This window comes from Gymnoscopelus microlampas (assembly GCF_963454915.1).
Source record: "Gymnoscopelus microlampas genome assembly, chromosome: 18".
Classification (NCBI taxonomy): Eukaryota; Metazoa; Chordata; class Actinopteri; order Myctophiformes; family Myctophidae; genus Gymnoscopelus; species Gymnoscopelus microlampas.
Window position 1 is genome coordinate 25,136,724 of NC_139955.1, and position 17,812 is coordinate 25,154,535.

General features: G+C 42.8%; 1 protein-coding gene across 1 annotated transcript in view; it reads right to left on the reverse strand.

The window, feature by feature from the left end:
- Positions 1–17,812, reverse strand: part of LOC311033974 (neuronal acetylcholine receptor subunit alpha-7-like) — a gene marked incomplete at both ends in the record, with an annotated part of 57,763 nt that continues 39,951 nt past the window's right edge. Inside the window, 5 exons of the mRNA XM_084041712.1 lie at positions 1–624; positions 5,647–5,756; positions 8,525–8,611; positions 10,425–10,619; positions 11,665–11,912. Coding sequence (XP_083897838.1) covers positions 1–624; positions 5,647–5,756; positions 8,525–8,611; positions 10,425–10,619; positions 11,665–11,912 — 1,264 coding nt within the window. The remainder of the gene's footprint in view (positions 625–5,646; positions 5,757–8,524; positions 8,612–10,424; positions 10,620–11,664; positions 11,913–17,812) is intronic.

Below are 17,812 nucleotides of genomic sequence, written 5' to 3' on the forward strand. Positions count from 1 at the left end.
CTATGTCCTTGTCATGTAATCCTTGGAAACAGCCTCTATGAAGTTGGGTGCCGACATGAGGATGGTGAAGGTGCAGATGATGGAAAAGAGGGAGAAAGCCACCAGGCACAGCCGGTCAACCACCGCTGCCGCAAACTTCCACTCGCTGCAGATGGCCTCTGCCTCATCCTGGTCACGAAATCGCTGGGCGATGTAGGACACCTCCTCCAGGATCCGCTGGATCTCAGGCGGGGGGACGCTGATCCCCACCGCGGCTCCGACCCCCATGCCAAGGCCTCCGACCCCTCCTCCGGGTGGCTCTGCCTCGTCGCAGGGGGAACTGTAGGCGCGTCCCCCTAGAGCCACGCCGGAGTCACTGGAGGGAGGGTAGCGTGGGCTCTCCATGGGGTGGTAGCCACCGAAGTAGAGGCTCATGGAGCCATTGGAGGTTCCTGTGGGGCAGGGCGGGCCGGGCGGCTGGGAGACGGGTGCGTTGACGCTGGGCATGGTTCCCAGTTCAATAGAGCTGGTACTGGAGTGGTGCTGCGGGGGGTGCCGGTACTTGTAGCCAGTCCGCTTGCGCTCATCGCCGGGCTGTTTCATGCGGAGGAACCAGGCACACCAGTTCAGGAGGATCACTCGCACCTGAGGGCAGAGAAAGGGCATTAGTGGAGTGGCGTGCATGTATCCACGCCCCCTCCATATGTCACTGAGAAAACAACTCTGGTTATTGGTAGTTCTATAATGAGAAACGTGAAGTTAGTGACACCAGGGACTATAGTCAAATGCATCCCTGGGGCCAGAGCGGGCGACATCGAATCAGATTTAAAAATGCTGGCTACAAGTAAACACAAACGTTATGATACAATAGTAATCCACTGCGGTGGCAATGACACACGACTTAAGAGATCAGAGATCACAAAGATAAATATTGAGTCTGTGTGCACATACGCAAAGACAATGTCGGACTCCGTAGTTTTCTCTGGTCCCCTGCCAAATATGATTGGCGATGAGATGTACAGCCGTATGTCTTCATTCAACCGCTGGTTATCAAGGTGGTGTCCAGATAATAACGTGGGCTTTATAAACCATTGGCAAACTTTCGAGGGGAAAACTGGTCTGATGGGGAGAGACTGCATACATCCAACCTGGGATGGTGCAGCGCTCATCTCTAGAAATATAGACAAGTTTATCGACAATAAACTATGACCACCCAGAGTTGGGACCAGGAAGCAGAGTTGCAGTCTTACACGCTTCTCTGTGCTTCCACCAGAGCAGCCACCTACCCTACAAATCAGAACAATTGAAACTACTCGACCCCCTAGGCATGTGAAACCAAGGGCTCGAGGAGTTGTGCATAAAAACTTGGCACAGATCAAAATTAATGCAGTAGTGCCACAAAATAAAATAATTAAATGTGGACTCCTGAACATTAGATCCCTACGCTATAAAGGTGTATTGGTAAATGAAATCGTATCAGACAACCATCTTGATCTACTTTGTCTTACTGAAACATGGCTGGGTGAGCAAGAATACGTCCCCCTAAATACAGCCACCCCACCAAGTCACATAAATGCTCATATTCCCCGAGACACCGGCCAGATTGGAGGTGGCGTTGCAGCCATATTCAACTCAAGCTTAATAATCAGCCCCAGACCCAGGCTGACTTACAAAACGTTTGAAAGTCTGGTTCTCACTCTTTCGCACCCAAGCTGGAAATCATTACAGCCTCTATTGTTTGTTACAGTGTACCGCCCTCCTGGGGCCTACACTGAATTTCTATCTGAATTCTCAGAGTTTCTATCACGCCTAGTCCTAGACTCTGACAGAATCATTCTGGCTGCCGATATGAATATCCACGTGGATGTTGCAACCGATAGCCTCAGTAAAGCGTTTATTACATTAATTGAGTCAATTGGTTTCTCTCAGTGTGTAGATAAACCTACTCACAAGTTCAACCATACCCTCGACCTTGTTTTGGTCTATGGTATTGAAATTGAACATCTCATAGTCTTCCCATATAATGAGAACCTCTCCGACCACTATTTAATAACTTTTGATTTTACATTAATTGATTACTCACCATTGGACAAAAATGTATTTGGTAGAAATATATCTGATAGTGCTGTGGGCAAATTTAAGGAAGCAATACCATCAGCCATCAACTCAGTATATTCCAATACAATTGAAGATCTTTATACCTATAGCCCCTCTCAGGTCGACCACTTTGTTGATAATGTCACAGGCTCCCTTCAGACAACGCTTGACTCTGTTGCTCCTTTAAGAAAGAGGGTAATAAAGCAACAGAGGCTAGCCCCATGGTATAACTCTGGAACTAAAAATCTCAAGCGAACGTCACGTAAGCTTGAAAGGATATGGCGTTCAACCAAACAGAAAGAATCCTGTATAGCCTGGCAGAACAGCCTTAAAATATATAGGAAGGCTCTCTGCAATGCCAGAGCCACCTATTATTCCTCTCTAATAGAGGAAAACAAAAACAACCATAGGTTCCTTTTTGACACTCTAGCCAAATTGACAAAAAGTCATGACTCTACTGATCCGCGTATTCCTATATCCCTTAACAGCAATGATTTCATGATTTTTTTCAATGGTAAAATCAATACTATCAGAGATAGTATTGATAACCTACTACTCTCAGCCCCTACCGGACCGCCCTCCGACGTAATATCCTCAGAAGTGACTGTACGACACAGTGTATATTTGGACAGTTTCTCCCCGGTCGAGCTCTCCGAATTCACTTTAATGATCACATCTTCCAAACCAACGACCTGTCTCTTGGATCCAGTCCCAACTAAATTGCTTAAAGAGGCCCTGACCCCGGTTGGTGCACCCCTACTCGATATGATCAATATGTCTCTGGTGACGGGCTACGTACCACAGTCCTTTAAGGTAGCTGTCATCAAACCCCTCCTCAAGAAGCCTACTCTCGACTCAGGCATTTTGGCTAACTATAGACCTATATCGAACCTCCCATTTCTCTCTAAAATCCTTGAGAAAGCAGTCGCCAAGCAGTTATGTGATTTTTTACATAACAACAAGCTATTTGAAGCTTTTCAGTCAGGATTCAGAGCACACCATAGCACTGAGACGGCATTGGTGAAGGTCACAAATGACCTCCTGATTGCATCCGATAATAACCTTCTCTCTGTACTGGTTCTGTTGGACCTCAGTGCTGCATTTGATACTATTGATCACCATATTTTGTTGCAGAGACTTGAGCATCTGGTTGGCATTAAGGGTGCTGCATTGAACTGGTTTGAGTCCTATCTGTCTGACAGATTTCAATTTGTAAACGTTAACGATACACCTTCACTACGCGAAAAGGTTAAATACGGAGTCCCACAAGGCTCTGTACTTGGACCAATACTATTCACTCTATATATGCTTCCCTTAGGTGAGATAATTAGGAAACACTCTATAAATTTCCATTGCTATGCAGATGATACACAATTATATCTATCAATGAAGCCAGATGAAACAGATCAACTGGCTAAACTTCAAGCATGTCTTATAGACATCAAGAGTTGGATGACCCGTAATTACCTACTCCTCAACTCGGACAAAACTGAAGTTATTGTACTCGGCCCTAAGCACCTCAGAGATAAATTAATCGATGAGAATTTTACCCTAGATGGTATTACCTTGACCTCCAGGGCCACTGTAAAGAATCTGGGAGTCACGTTTGACCAAGACATGTCCTTTCAGTCCCACATAAAACAAATTTCAAGAAATGCCTTTTTTCACCTGCGTAATATTGCAAAAGTTAGGCACATTCTGTCCCAAAATGATGCAGAAAAACTTGTCCACGCATTTGTTACTTCTAGGCTGGACTATTGCAACGCCTTACTATCAGGCTGCCCAAGTAAGTCCCTAAATAGCCTGCAGCTTGTCCAGAATGCCGCTGCGCGCATACTGACAGGAACCAGAAGAAGAGATCATATCACTCCTTCATTGGCCTCTTTGCACTGGCTCCCGGTTAAATACAGAATAGAGTTTAAAGTTCTCCTCCTCACATACAAGGCTCTCAATGGACAGGCACCAGTATATCTCAAAGAACTCATCGAGCCCCGTAAACCAGCCAGAACACCACTGCGTCCACAGTATGAAAAAATGCTTACGGTTCCAGTAAACCCCCAAAAAACTAGAACAGGAGGTAGAGCATTTAAGTTTCAAGCACCTCAGCTGTGGAACCTTCTCCCAGTCTCAGTCCGTAAAGCAGACACACTCTGTATATTTAAAACTAGACTAAAAACCTTTCTCTATGATAAAGCCTATAGCCGAAGTGTATAGACTCAGTCCCCCTATAGTCATCCTCTCTCCCCCACCTTCCCCTTTCTCCTCTCTCCCCTCGTCCTCTCTCTTCTCGTCCTCCCTTTGGTTGTGTGGGTTTGTGTCCCATTGGTACAATCGTAATTAACCCTGTACGGATTCACGCTCTAGTAAGGCCTGCCACTAATTCTACAACCGGGGACTCGTTCCCCGGAGTTTCTTCTACCACCCACGTCGCAGGTCCATGGACTATTACTATGGACCCCCAGCTGCGGCTTAAGACTGTGACTGCGGACCGGGCCTGGGCCTCTCCATGGAGTCTATGGACTGTTACTACGGACCCCCAGCTGCGGCTCAAGACTGTGACTGCGGACCGGACCGGGCCTCTCTCCATGGAGCACGACCTGGACACGACCGTGGACTTCTACTACACTACACTATACCGCTACACTATACTGTATATTATATTATCTTAAACATTTTTATATTATTCCATTATATACTGCATACACACTATTGCTGTACTATATTATACTATCATATGCTAGTATCTTACACTATTATATTTGCTATTATTGTTATTGTTACTGCTTGCACTGTATCTCTTTCTGTCTCTCCTCTGTCTCTCCCTTTCTCTCTCTCTTCTTTCCCCCAACACGGTCGAGGCAGAAGGCCCCCGCCCTAGAGCCTAGGGTCTGCCTGACGTTTCTTCCTGTTGAATTAAGAGGGAGTTTTTCGTTGCCACTGTCGCAAAATTGCTTGCTCAGGGTGGGATGTTGGGTCTCTTCTCTACATGTAAAGTGTCTTGAGACAACTTGTTGTGATTTGACACTTTAATAAAATTGAATTGAATTGAATTGAAATCCTTTAGTATTTCTATACTTGCAAAAGTAATAAGTAGCTCTATTGTTGAGGTTGATAACAATGATGATGTCGATGATTATAATTGTGACAGGTTCCAGATTAAATTGATTGATTGATGATCTATTAGCAGTTTGGAAACAATACGGCAGTACAGTAAAAAAAAAAAAAAAAAGGTTAACACTAAAAGCTTCTTTCTCAAGTGAGGGCGGGGGGGGCAGAGGATACTCACACAGGGCTCCTGAGCTCTGTGGAGCTCACTGAGGGAGTGCGTTGATTGCATCTCTGGGGGCAAGCTAGAAGGGGATATATTTATCCAAGTCCAATTATATTTTGAGGATTTCCATATTTTTAGGTTAGTTTTAAATTTGGTTGGGGAATCGAGGAGTTTCGTGGCTGTTGGTGAGGTTGACCGTATTCACATGGTAGTCATTTTGTTCTTACTTCATAATCAGGGGGTGGGACGTTTCTCAGAGAATGAAGTATGAACAAAATGGCTGCCAGTCTGCTACTCACCCATTTTGGCATCTTGCCTCCCTGAGGGTCATGATGGTGAAACTGCAGCACGATGACAGTCACTACGACTGACATTCCAACAATCATCATGGTACTGGCAAAGTACTGGGCTACAAAGACACAGACAGCCAGTATCAATATAATTCCACATTTGCATAATTCAATGACAATTGGGTAATATACTCTGTTTTATGCAACAGTGGACACCCCTTTCACCCTTATTCAAATTGCCCATGAGGATGTTTTATTTACAGCTTGTAGGCCTACTTGGTAAATTAAGTAAATATTTTAACTAATTGCAAAAATAAATTGATTTCACCTCTCTTATACGAAAGGAAAGCAAATTGGACTTCCAAAACATAGCCCAAAAAAGATCATATACTGTACTGTACAAACTCAACACATCGCATCAAAACACATTGTGTGCTTGTAAATCGTCTATTTTTGCTATTCATGGTATGACGAAATATATAAATCAGAGCTGATTCATACTGTAGGTGCGTAGGGAATGTTGTCATGGTGGTATGTTGTCATGTTATGTGGGCTTTAACTGAATTGAAACATTAAAATCACACAAATCTAAAAACCTAAAGATTTTTTTAATTTTTGTATAATAATCTATTATTACCCAAGAGTGTATTACCCAATAATAACATCTAAATAAAGAATGATAATATGCTTGTTATCATTTGATGACAGTGGACTTTTAAAGCTACAGTATTGCATGCCCTCACTTTCTTTGGGCTCATCTATTGGTCTGCCTCTGGCTACACCACTGCAAAACTCACTAGATGTGTTTCCACTCTTGTAGTATGTGTATAAAATAAATGTCCTATGTAATCCAACATTAGCAAGAATTTCTGAGTATCTAATGAATAAAAAATAAGAGTGACCTTTTTACCCATTGCCACAAGGATTCAAACACTCATCTCCTTCATAATGCTCATTAATCTGCACCAATAGAGAGCGCTGTTTAAAAATAAAAATGACTATGCTTAGATCAGACTACTTGGTAATGGCTAAAATTAGGAACACATCACAGCGCTGTCATCATGGTGGTTAGAACAGGTCGATCCAGCACTTTAAAAATACATGCAGCATTGTTCCCGTGGAAATGCACTGACTGACTTAGTAACACTGTATGTACATGCAACACAGACATAAAATATGCCCCCTCCTGTCAACATCCTTACCATATTATCACTAAATTCCCTTTTTATCCACGTTGTTTAATACTCTTTATTTGCTCTTTCTCCCTCTCTCTCTCCCTGTAAGCTGTAGTTTACACAATTTGGTTAGGTCACAAGCACACATACTGTAGCCTACCTTCCCTCAATGCTGAACAACACCTTTGTTCAGGAATGACAGAGGGGAGGAAGGATGAATTGGGACTTTGAAATTAAATCGGTGTTGTCAAACAGATCTTATCTAAATTAAACTAATTTCATTAAATGAACACAATCTGTTAAGTCAGCCTGTGACTCATGACAGCTTCAAGTAAGAGTAAAGCATTAAATATATCACTTTACAGCTGTAGCTCCAAGCTGCTACAGTGCTCCTAAAGCATCTTGGTCAGCTTACTGTTCATTTAACGGGGTATAAAAATGAATGGATTATCATATTGACTTAGTATCTATGGAGCTTTACTCAGTAAAGGCAAACATTGTGTTAGTTTGAGAGGAAAAACACACCGTTGTACTGGTGATGATGCTGAATCTGGCCACACAATACTGTCAATCAGTCCCCTCACATACATCCTAACACAGTAGAAATGCCTGTCTGATCGGTTTGCATTGACATTTATGGATCATAGTATAATTACCAATAGAGAATATTGAAGCGCCTTATTGTTTGAGGTGGTTGATTGATACACACAGGCCTCCTAACAGAATAGTTATAATATTTCAAAAGCACAAACACATTAAAATCGTGTGTACATGTGTCACATTCAACATTCTTCCTCTGTGGTCCCCAGTGGAGTCTGTGAAAGCTGCAATTCATGTGCATCCTGTCAGGCTTTGCAGTATCTCATCACCCAATCCACAATGTCTTGGAAGCCTCTTGTCAGACTAGCCCATAGCTGTTCATCACTTTCTCTTTCTCTTCCTCTCTATGTCTTTGGTTCCAAACATCCATCCCTCATTCTTTCCTCATCTGTTGCTCTCTTCCTTTCCCTGCGGGGAGTCTCGACTTTTAAGGACCAACTAAATTAATGCTGTTGACAGTTTTAGTTCAGGCTTCACAATTTGCTCCCTATGCCATTTGGGGGAATTGAGACCAATGTCCTGCCAGCTTTCTTCAAAGTTTGATGTTATGTAAGGAATTATTAGGTATAATATGACTCCTGAGAGTCAAGTCATTGTATTGGCTGGTCGGTGAAAACTGTATTAGGCTATATGCAGATTGAATGGCTTTCACAATGTAAATTGTTTTAGTCAAATGTCGTTAAATATCATTAGTTTGATGATTTTGTCTATGGATCTCAAGGGTCTTGGGAGTTTTGTCATATCGTTGCTGTCGGGCAGAAACCTTTTCTCCATACTCCAACTTTTTGTGTCTTTTCTAAATGAATGCCCTACTTCGTCATAGTATGGTATTACACAAAAGTAGCAAAAATAGCCGCTCAACAAGCTCACAACGCAAGCTTTTAGATCTTCTATTTTTGCAAATGTTTGCAACATTTTACAGTGAATTTGAAATCGGTTGTGTCTGTCTGTGGGTTTTATAAATATTTAACCAATGAAAAGTATTAACAAGACCTTGTGACTAAATAATAACTACATTGGATGTGCACAGTTGATGCAAGACGGTTTCTTTAAGTTTAAGACATACAGAGAGACACGCATACAGGATACATGCATACATCAGGATAACCCACCAATTAAGGGAACAGAGTCAGAGGTGGCTGGCATGATCTCAGCAACTAGAAGCATGAAGACAGTCAGTGAGAGGAGCACAGTGATACCTAGAGAGAGAGAGAGAGAAGAGGGACAGACAGACAGACAGACAGACAGACAGACAGACAGACAGACAGACAGACAGACAGACAGACAGACAGACAGAACAGAAATATACACATACAGTACATGAGTTGTTCTGGTGTATCCATTTTCTATTTCTTTTTACTTAGATTTTGTGATGTCAAAGTAATTTGGAAATTAAGTAAACATTTGAAAAGAATTGTGGGTTAATGCAACTATGTCTGAGTCCTCCTCTTTCCTATGACATTTTGTCACCCTACTGCAGACATTCTGGCTCTTAGAGGCAGGTTTGCATTTGTTTGGATCAAGGACAAATCGGCTGGGGGGTAGGAATAGCTAAAGGTTAGGTGTGTTCTGCCCCTGGCCGGAACAAAGGGAACTATAATCCTCTTTGTTTTCAGGTGTTCTCGATGTAAATGAAGCTGTTGGGTAGGAGGAGGGATCTTATTATGTTGTCATTTTGGTGCTGTGAGAATTGTTTGAAGTCACTTGTATAAAACCTGTGCCCTGCCAGTCTGTTCCTTGAGTTCAGACTGCTGGCTGTTCCATACATTCTTGTCCTCCTGAATTGTAAGTCTGTAACTCCTTTTTGATATCAGAAATAGATCACCAATTCTTCTAAGACTGTGGCTTTGTCTGTGCCTTATTTTGTCTATTCTGCTTGACTGAGTTCCCATGCAGATTCTGCTTTAACAGTGACCCTTTTTTTCACCTGCTGCCAATTTTCTAAGTGATCCTGGGCACTACACTCCCCCCACCAGCCTAGGGAGGCCAGGGCGGAGCTCATGCCTCCTTCAATGCATGAGTGCCAACTGACCTTCTTGTCACCCGACAGGGGAGAGTTTCCCTGGTTGGACGTAGTGCGTGGAAGGAACACGTTATTCCAACCAACAATAAACAAGTGCATTTTGTTTACAAAGTTCAACATTATAATCTCCTCTTGAAACGACATTTGGATAAAGTGACATATATGACTAGCCTAGTTATGTTGCTAGGCCCAAATCTGATTTCCTGTCCAGATTGGAGTCGGATTGGTTTTGAATGTATTTAAATCTGACCCGTGAAAATCTGTTTCCATGTTGTTTTGTTTTTTTGCTGTTCAGACTGCATAAAGAGGCACCTATGTGAGAATCAACGTAGTACGTCTGGTTGCCATAACGACGTGACATGCAATTTCAAATCACAACCATGCACAGTTGGTAAGACAATTAGGTGGAAAAACTGTAATATTCAGATTTTTAGATGCATCTATTCGTTAAACGTGATGTCTTAGAAAAACTAAAATGTTGTCTTTAGAAAACCATTCATGTTTTTTCTGTTTCCCAATTAATAGCTATTATCTCGCATTCCTAACGGTGCGTTTTAACAGCGGGCGATTCAGGATAGTATTTTCCGGAAGTGCAGTATATGTCTATGAGACGATGAGGCGAAGTGGGCGGGGGGACGATGTTGGATGGATTTTATTTATCTTTTGGACGATGTCGCACGGCGATCGTCCGGAGACTCGCCCGCTGTTAAAACGTACTGTGAGACAATAATTTGATGAACGGCGGTCTATCCGGTAGGATACTCAAACAGTCTCCTTTGAGTCTCCGCCGATCATCAAATTATTGGCTTGGGAATGCGACAAAAACAAAAAGATCTCCATGAATTCAATGCTTCATTGGATTTTGAGGTATTGTTTACTTTACCGGAGTATACTATGGGGTGTGCGGAGTATGCAAAATGGCAACCGCGTGGAATGGATATGATCAATATGTGAATGTGTGCGTGCGTGTATAATCCAGCATCTCTCACCCAGTGAGATCTTCTCTCCAGAGTCTGCGGGGAGCAGGAAGACGAGCAGAGCGAGGCCAGAGATGAGCACACAGGGGATGAGCAGGTTGAGGCCGTAGTAGAGGGTCCTGCGCCGCATGGTGACCGTGAACGTCACGTCAGGGTAGGGCTCCTTACAGCACTCATAGTACAGCTCGTTACGCTTGGCTGGCACACCTGGCATGATGCATGAGCACAGTGTTGTATAGTAACTGAGTACATTTATTCAAGTACTGTGAATACTTAAGGGTATTTTTGCTGGAGTATTTCCAGTTTTCAGTACTTTTACTTCTACTCCACTACAGAAATGCTTTGGTAAACAGGGGCTGTGTCCACAGCTACCACTTTACTTGGCGTTACTGGTTAAACGCACTGTGATGAGCTGTCAGAACCTTGCACTGAAAAGTTGAGAATATTTTATTTATTCTCAAATATTTTAATATTTTGTAAACACCAAACACACACTGCTCTGCAATTCTCTAAATGTGCATTGTGGTGATCCTCAGACGCACACAGCCTGGCTGCATCCCTGCCTCTGTGTCAAAGCTTCCTACTGCATTCACATCTGGTCCACTCCTGCTTGACACCCATCTCCAGCCAGCCAACAGCCCCAGGGACCAGTGACCCTGCTGTGTGCTGCTCTGTCCCAGCTGCAACACTCCTCCCCTCTCTCCTTCCAACAACATCTTTCCCATCTGTTGAATCTGATTAATTCATTCAATTTCAATATGTAGATATGGGAAGTCAGCAAAGACAACAGTATGAATCCCTACGCAGTGTATGCCATTATGGCAAGTCATTTTCAAAGAGAATGTGGAGTCGCATTCTCTCCAGAGAGAGATAGAGAGAGAGAGAGAGAATTGTGCAATATGGGCCTCATTAATCAAGCAAACTGGGAACACATTTTGTACAGACTGTGGCGTTAATGTGCCTTGTCATATCGCTTTACAGTTTAGTAATGAGTTTTGTCTCATTATTTTCCAATATTGTTAAATGTTCTGAATGCCAAAAAACACTTACTGCATAACTCCAGTGATGAAGCTCAATGAAATAATTGTATAAGTAGCGACTTACTTCTGCTCTACAGCTCAGTTAAAAATGTCAATACATCAAGGCATTGATATTAAAAGTACTTCGTAATTTGCACTTTTGAATACTTTTGAATACCTGCTTTTACAATGGCATCTGCTGTAATGCTAGGAAGAGAATGAGGCTCTCTTACCCACAAGATCCCATTCTCCATTGGGTATGTAGGTGGATGTGTCCACATCAAGCATTTGAAGGTCCAGCAGCCAGCCATTGTGAGTCCAGGAACCAAACTTCAGGTCACACTTCTGTATATCGAAGGGGAACCAGCGCACATCAATGTAGCAGGTGCTCTTCAGAATGCCAGGGGGGATGTACTGACAGTAGCCTGATGCATTCACCAACACGTTGGTGTGGAAGGTGGCATCGAAGCGCTCATCGGCACTAGAGAGAGAGGGAGACAGGAGAATGTGGAATAATAACGATGAAGCAACTGCAGCGTGCACTCCAGAAATACTGCAGCATCCGGTGCAGAACCACAATCAGCCGTGTGTCATTGGGTTCACTCATCACTCTCTCATGAAATTTTGCCAGACCCAGAGGGTCGGCCTACAGGAGGCTTTGTCTGTCGGTCGGTCTGTCGGTCTGTCCCTCTTTTCCTCCCCAGCCATACAGAAACGCTTCAGATTTCAACCACCAGGGGCAACAGAGCAGTAACATGGCTTTTTTTTGTAGTTGATTGCATTAAATTAATTTAAAACGTATTGCTGTTGTCCGCTGGATTACTTTTAGGCAATTTTGTTGTTCTACATAACTTATTTCAGAGGTTTATTACTACACAAGCAGCACAGTAAATTACCTAAATTTATGAAATGCTGGATTCAAAGCCCTTCTGCCCATATTCTATGCACTGACTGACAAGGGACAGGTGAATGTAATCAGACTGGAAGGTTTGCTGGTCTAGCCTATACACAAATCTACAACCAAATACCCCTATACACAAAATGCTAAACACACACACACAAAATGCCTAAAATGATTTATACTTTTAACTTATAAAGTGGTTTATAGGTGTGTTGCCTACTAGGAATTTGTTCCTTCTGGGTCTGGCTGAACCAGGTCTGATGGTCTTGTTGGCTGTGACTAACCCCCACTGTCTCTCCTTCCATCAGGCTGACACACCTGCAACAGATCCTCAATTGCTGCCGCCCCAATTACCAGCCTGTGTAAAAGCCAGGCAGTTCAGTTCCACCACCCACCCTAGACACAGACCCACAGCAACAACCTCAAACCCCACACCGTTGATAATTTAGGCTAGAAAGCCTTTCCTTTCAATTATTTAGTTTGGCCTGGAGATGGCCAGTAGTTCAACTTTTTCGGTTAGATTTTAGTTTAGAACTTGGTTTTGTCAGTCAGGGAGGGGGGAGCATCAACGTCCCTATAGGTTGTGGCGTGGTCCCCCCCTCCATTCTGTTGAGTTTGACTGGTATCTCCAGGCCCCCCTTTTGGTTCCCTATTTGGTAAAGATTAAGTTTTCATTATGTTTCGTTACTTAATATTTATCTTTTGTTGTGGGAAGTAAATAAAAACTGTTTAAAACGTTGCCAATCATTTGTGGTGTCCATCCTTATGATTATGGGGTCTCCAATTTGAGCCACTGGTTTTGTTGTATTGTTTGGCCGTAACACAGGTGTGTTTAGTGCTGGATTTTATGTCAGGTTGTATGTTCGAGTTTAGAGCGTTGTCGTTTTGGTAGCGGAAGTACTCTGTGTGCAACTTGTACCATTGTTATCCTGTGTCGTTCATCAAGTTAAAGTGATCCTCATCTCCTGCGTTTGTATGTTCGAGTTTAGAGTGTTGTCGTTTTGGTAGTGGAAGTACTCTGTCTGTGTGCAACTTGTACCATTGTTATCCTGACAATGTCCTGCGTTTGTTTGAGTTTTGAGTTTGGGTTCCTGCACTTCCTGACACATACAAGTATATTCATAAACATTGAAATACATAGACTATTCTCACAAAAGTTGAGATCTTCATTCAGAGTTGGACATTTTGTTTCATGCGATTTATGCATCCAAAAGCTTTCAGGTTGATTTAACAGTTTTAGACAATTGCCCTTTCTTATTGAGATGGGGACACATGGGGACACAAGCCCATGGCCAAACACAATAAATCCTGTCACCAAAGAAAGCAGTCCTCTCTCTAAGCTATGGGTATGTCCCCATCTTGACAAGAATAAAGGCCAAATATCTAAAAGAGTTGAATCAGCCTGAGAACTTTTGGGTCAATAAATCGCAGGCAACAAAATGTCCAGGTCTGAATGAAGATCTCAACTTTTTAGTTTATCTGTTCGACCTTGAACATGCAAAATTCAAATACAGACATTTTAACTTTTAGAATGCCTTGATTTTTTGTTCATTATTTTACCAAAGAGCACCTACAGTCACCCTTTTCCGTTGATATCCAATATAACTACTGTGACTACTGCTGCTTTAGTGTAAAATACTAGGTACTGTCAGTATTGCTGCTATACACGAATCCACGGAGTGCTGCCCTGTAGGTGGCGCAACCATTGGTGCGGTGTCAGACTCGCTCAGCTGCTGCTGTGCGGTGTCAGTCAGATGCTATCACCGACTGCTCACGTTACGCTTTTACCTGCTTTCTACTAACTTTTACTAACACTAACTTTACAAAGATGTACAGAAAATCGAGACGAACCTGTGTAGTTTATGGCTGCTCCAACAGCCAAGCAGGTAAAGAGTAATGTCAACAGACGGACAGAACCGCTGCAGCAGCTGACTGAGTCTGACACCGCAGCAATTGGTGGCGCCGGCTACAGGGCAGCGCTCCGTGGATTTGTGTATACAAGTGGACCTACAGTAACATACTTGCATTTCACTTCTTGGACCTGTATGAGTAGTGACAAATACATCTTGATTCTTCATTCTAATACAAATCCTTTCCTCCTTACTTGAAGTGTTGGTATAGGTAATGATATATATTTTTTTAACTGCTGAACGGGTTTGTGTATATGAACTCCAGGCTACCCTACATCAAATTCTCTTTGGTGGAGGCCAGCAGAGAATCTGTGTATTTTCTTGATGTATTAGTGTGTGGGGGGGAGGCTGCTGAAATGTGTAGTGTAAAACTGACAGGAACAACTATTAGTTGGGTAGAAACCTTTCAACTCCATATTTAAACTTTTTGTGTTTTTTCATAAATGAATGCCGTACTTGATCATACTACAGCGACACACAACAATATAAAAAGTAGCAGATCGGCAAGCTCGAAGTGTTTTGAGCTTGTCAATCTGCTGCTTTTGCTGTTTTTGAATTTGAATCCTGAAAAGTAACAGTTTTGGAGTTTTCCACCTGACAGATTTGCACTATTCCAGCTATCATCCAAATAGCTTGAAAAGTGTATACTATAGTCAATTGTTGAGACTAAAGATAATTTGTAGTACAAGTCTAATTATGAAAAACAAGCCATGGACTTATGTGACCATTTTAGGTCAAGGGGTTATGATCAAAAAGTGTGCATGCACATTAGCATATCCAGAGTCAAAAGAGATGAATAGATGGACAAGACATACAGCATGCATAGGTCACGTTGACATTAATTCACAGCGTCCATAGTCCAGGAGAGAGGCTAGAGGAGGGATGGGGTAGAAATTGTAGTGGGGAGGGGGATGGTAATGGCTAGTGTAATCTTTGTAAGTACGGCATTAAAAAAAGGAATGGCCATCTGTCTGCCAGAGGTGTGTGTGTGTGTGTGTGTGTGTGTGTGTGTGTGTGCGTGCGTGCGTGCGTGCGTGCGTGCGTGCGTGCGTGCGTGCGTGTGTGTGTGTGTGTGCACGCACGTGTGTGTGAGATCATAGACAGTACAGCTTGGTGGTTGAATCCACACTATACAGATGGAGTTGATGAGTTGATGGAGTTGATGTATACTGTATGCTGAAATGGTAATGACAAAGTACACTTGATGTATCTTGTCATGTACACAAAGTTTGTCACAGGAGCTAGTATAATCTAATAATCATCACTCACTTGGGCGGCAGTGGCTGGTGGAGTGGGCCGGTAGAGCGGCCGGATGGGAACCGCAAGGTTCCATGCAGTTCGATCCCGGGCTCTTGAGCAAGACGCTGAACCCCTAATTGCTCCCGATGAGCAGGTTGGTGCCTTGCATGGTTTCCTCTGCCATCGATGTATGAATGTGTGTGTGAATGTAATGCACAATCTATGTAAAGCGCTTTGGATAAAAGCGCTATATAAATGCACCATTTTAATTTCAACTATTATTAGACCTGACTTTGACACATGTTGGTTTAATAAAAGCAATGCAATTAAGATTTAAAGGGATTGTTCACCCTCATGATGTTTGCTGTTTTTAACATGTATGTAAAGCACCTTGTAACTATGTTTGGAAAAGCGCTGAAAAAATGACTTTTTTTCTCTATCGATTACGCGCACTCCATGAAGCCTTGAATTCATGGAGAGTTTTTTGTGAGTAATCAATAGCAAAATAGTCATTTTAAGGGTGAACTATCCCTTCAACAGAAATAACCAATGTGGCATGGGTGATTGGGTGAACATTGTCAGAGAGGAAAGTGTCAGGAACAAAAGCTGAACCGTTATAAAACTTAAGTAAGACAACCTGTATTCTGCATTCTCATGTATCAGGCTGAAACAAAGTCCACTTGAGGTGTGTTTACTCTATGTGTTTGCATGCACACACAGATACACATACTGTATATAGGCCTCAAGCACAGGTAAGAGTTGTGAAAGGTGCAACATCTACTGACGCCTTCATCACATCCTGTGTCTTTGCTGTTCTTTTCTTCTCTCCTCTTCTGTCCTTCTCTCATCTTACTTCTCTTCCTTTCTCCTCTTGTAACAGCCTGCTCCTCAGCCTATGGACTTTTGCTGTGTTTATCTGTTTTTGGACTTCATTTCTCTCGTCTGTTCTTGTTACCCTAACCCTGTCTGGTTTAGTCATGTTCCCTGGTTGTTTACACTTTAGTTTCTGTAGCCTTGTTTAGTATGTTCTGTTACCAGGTCGTGTCATTCTGTTGTTTGCCCCAATCTTATTTTGTAGTATTGTTCTTGTGTTTTCCTGTCTGCCCTTGCAGCTGTTACCGGTCTCACCTGATTATTGTTAACCATAGTCATCTGTGTTCTGTTGGTCCCCTATCCCTGTCTTGATTGTCTAGTTGAGTTCACCTGTGTCTAGTTAGTCCTTGTCCATTTGTACTCCCAATCTTTTCCTCAATCCCTATCCTTATCCCTTGCCAGTTTGACGCCTCAGTGTAAATGGATGTAACAACATGGCAACTTTGTTTATAAAAGATAATTCTTCTGGTTCTACAGTAGTTGGTTACATTTAATACAGTGGACAGTAATAGTGTTGTTGTATTCTCCAAGGAAGGAATTGCTACTCAGAGACATCTGTGTGTGTGTGTGTGTGTGTGTGTGTGTGTGTGTGCGTGTGCGTGTGCGTGTGTGTGTGTATTGAATAACTGTGTGGGCATGCATTCCCAACTCTTGCGTCGTTCACGACTTGCATCATTTGCGAGTAGTATTTCTAAACTGGAATAAATTATATTGAAACTAGAAAAAGTGCTCCTCGGAGCACAGGTCAAGTACGTTATTGTGGCCTCATGTGGCGCTATAATAGGCCAATGTGAAAAGGGTGCCATTTCTTCTAAGGCCTTTCACGGCAATCGGACACTGCATTCATGATATGAGGTATTTTGTTCCAAAAATGTGTTTTGCTAAATTAGACCTGCTGGTGGCGCTATAACAGGCCAATGTGAAAAGGATGGCATTTCTTCCTTGGCCTAGTGGGAGTGTGTGCAAAATGTCACAGAAATCACACGCTGGGTTCATGATTTGAGGCATTTTGTTCAAAACGGACCTATCCTATAAACTTTGAAAGCCAATGTTAGCCAATTAGGATGGAATATGAAAATATATGAAATGTGTAGGAGTAATATAAAAAAAAAAGTGACTTGTAAATCGGCCTCCTGGTGGCGCTATAATAGGAAAAACTGAAAATTTCGATTTTCGGCTTTGGCATTCAGGGAGTGTGTGTGCACAGTTTTTCAGTGACAGGGCCAACAGTGCCAGAGATTAGCTGTTCACAGACAGACGGACACACGGACGGACCACCCCCCCCCCCCGCACAAACACACTAGCCACTCTCTGCAGGTCCTACACAGTAGTTGTAAATGGCCATTAGGACATCTGACAGCTATATTCAATTCACTATCAGCAGCCACTTGACTGCTCTCCCATTCTCCTATAAACCCCTCTCTACGGTGTGTGTGTGTGTGTGTGTGTGTGTGTGTG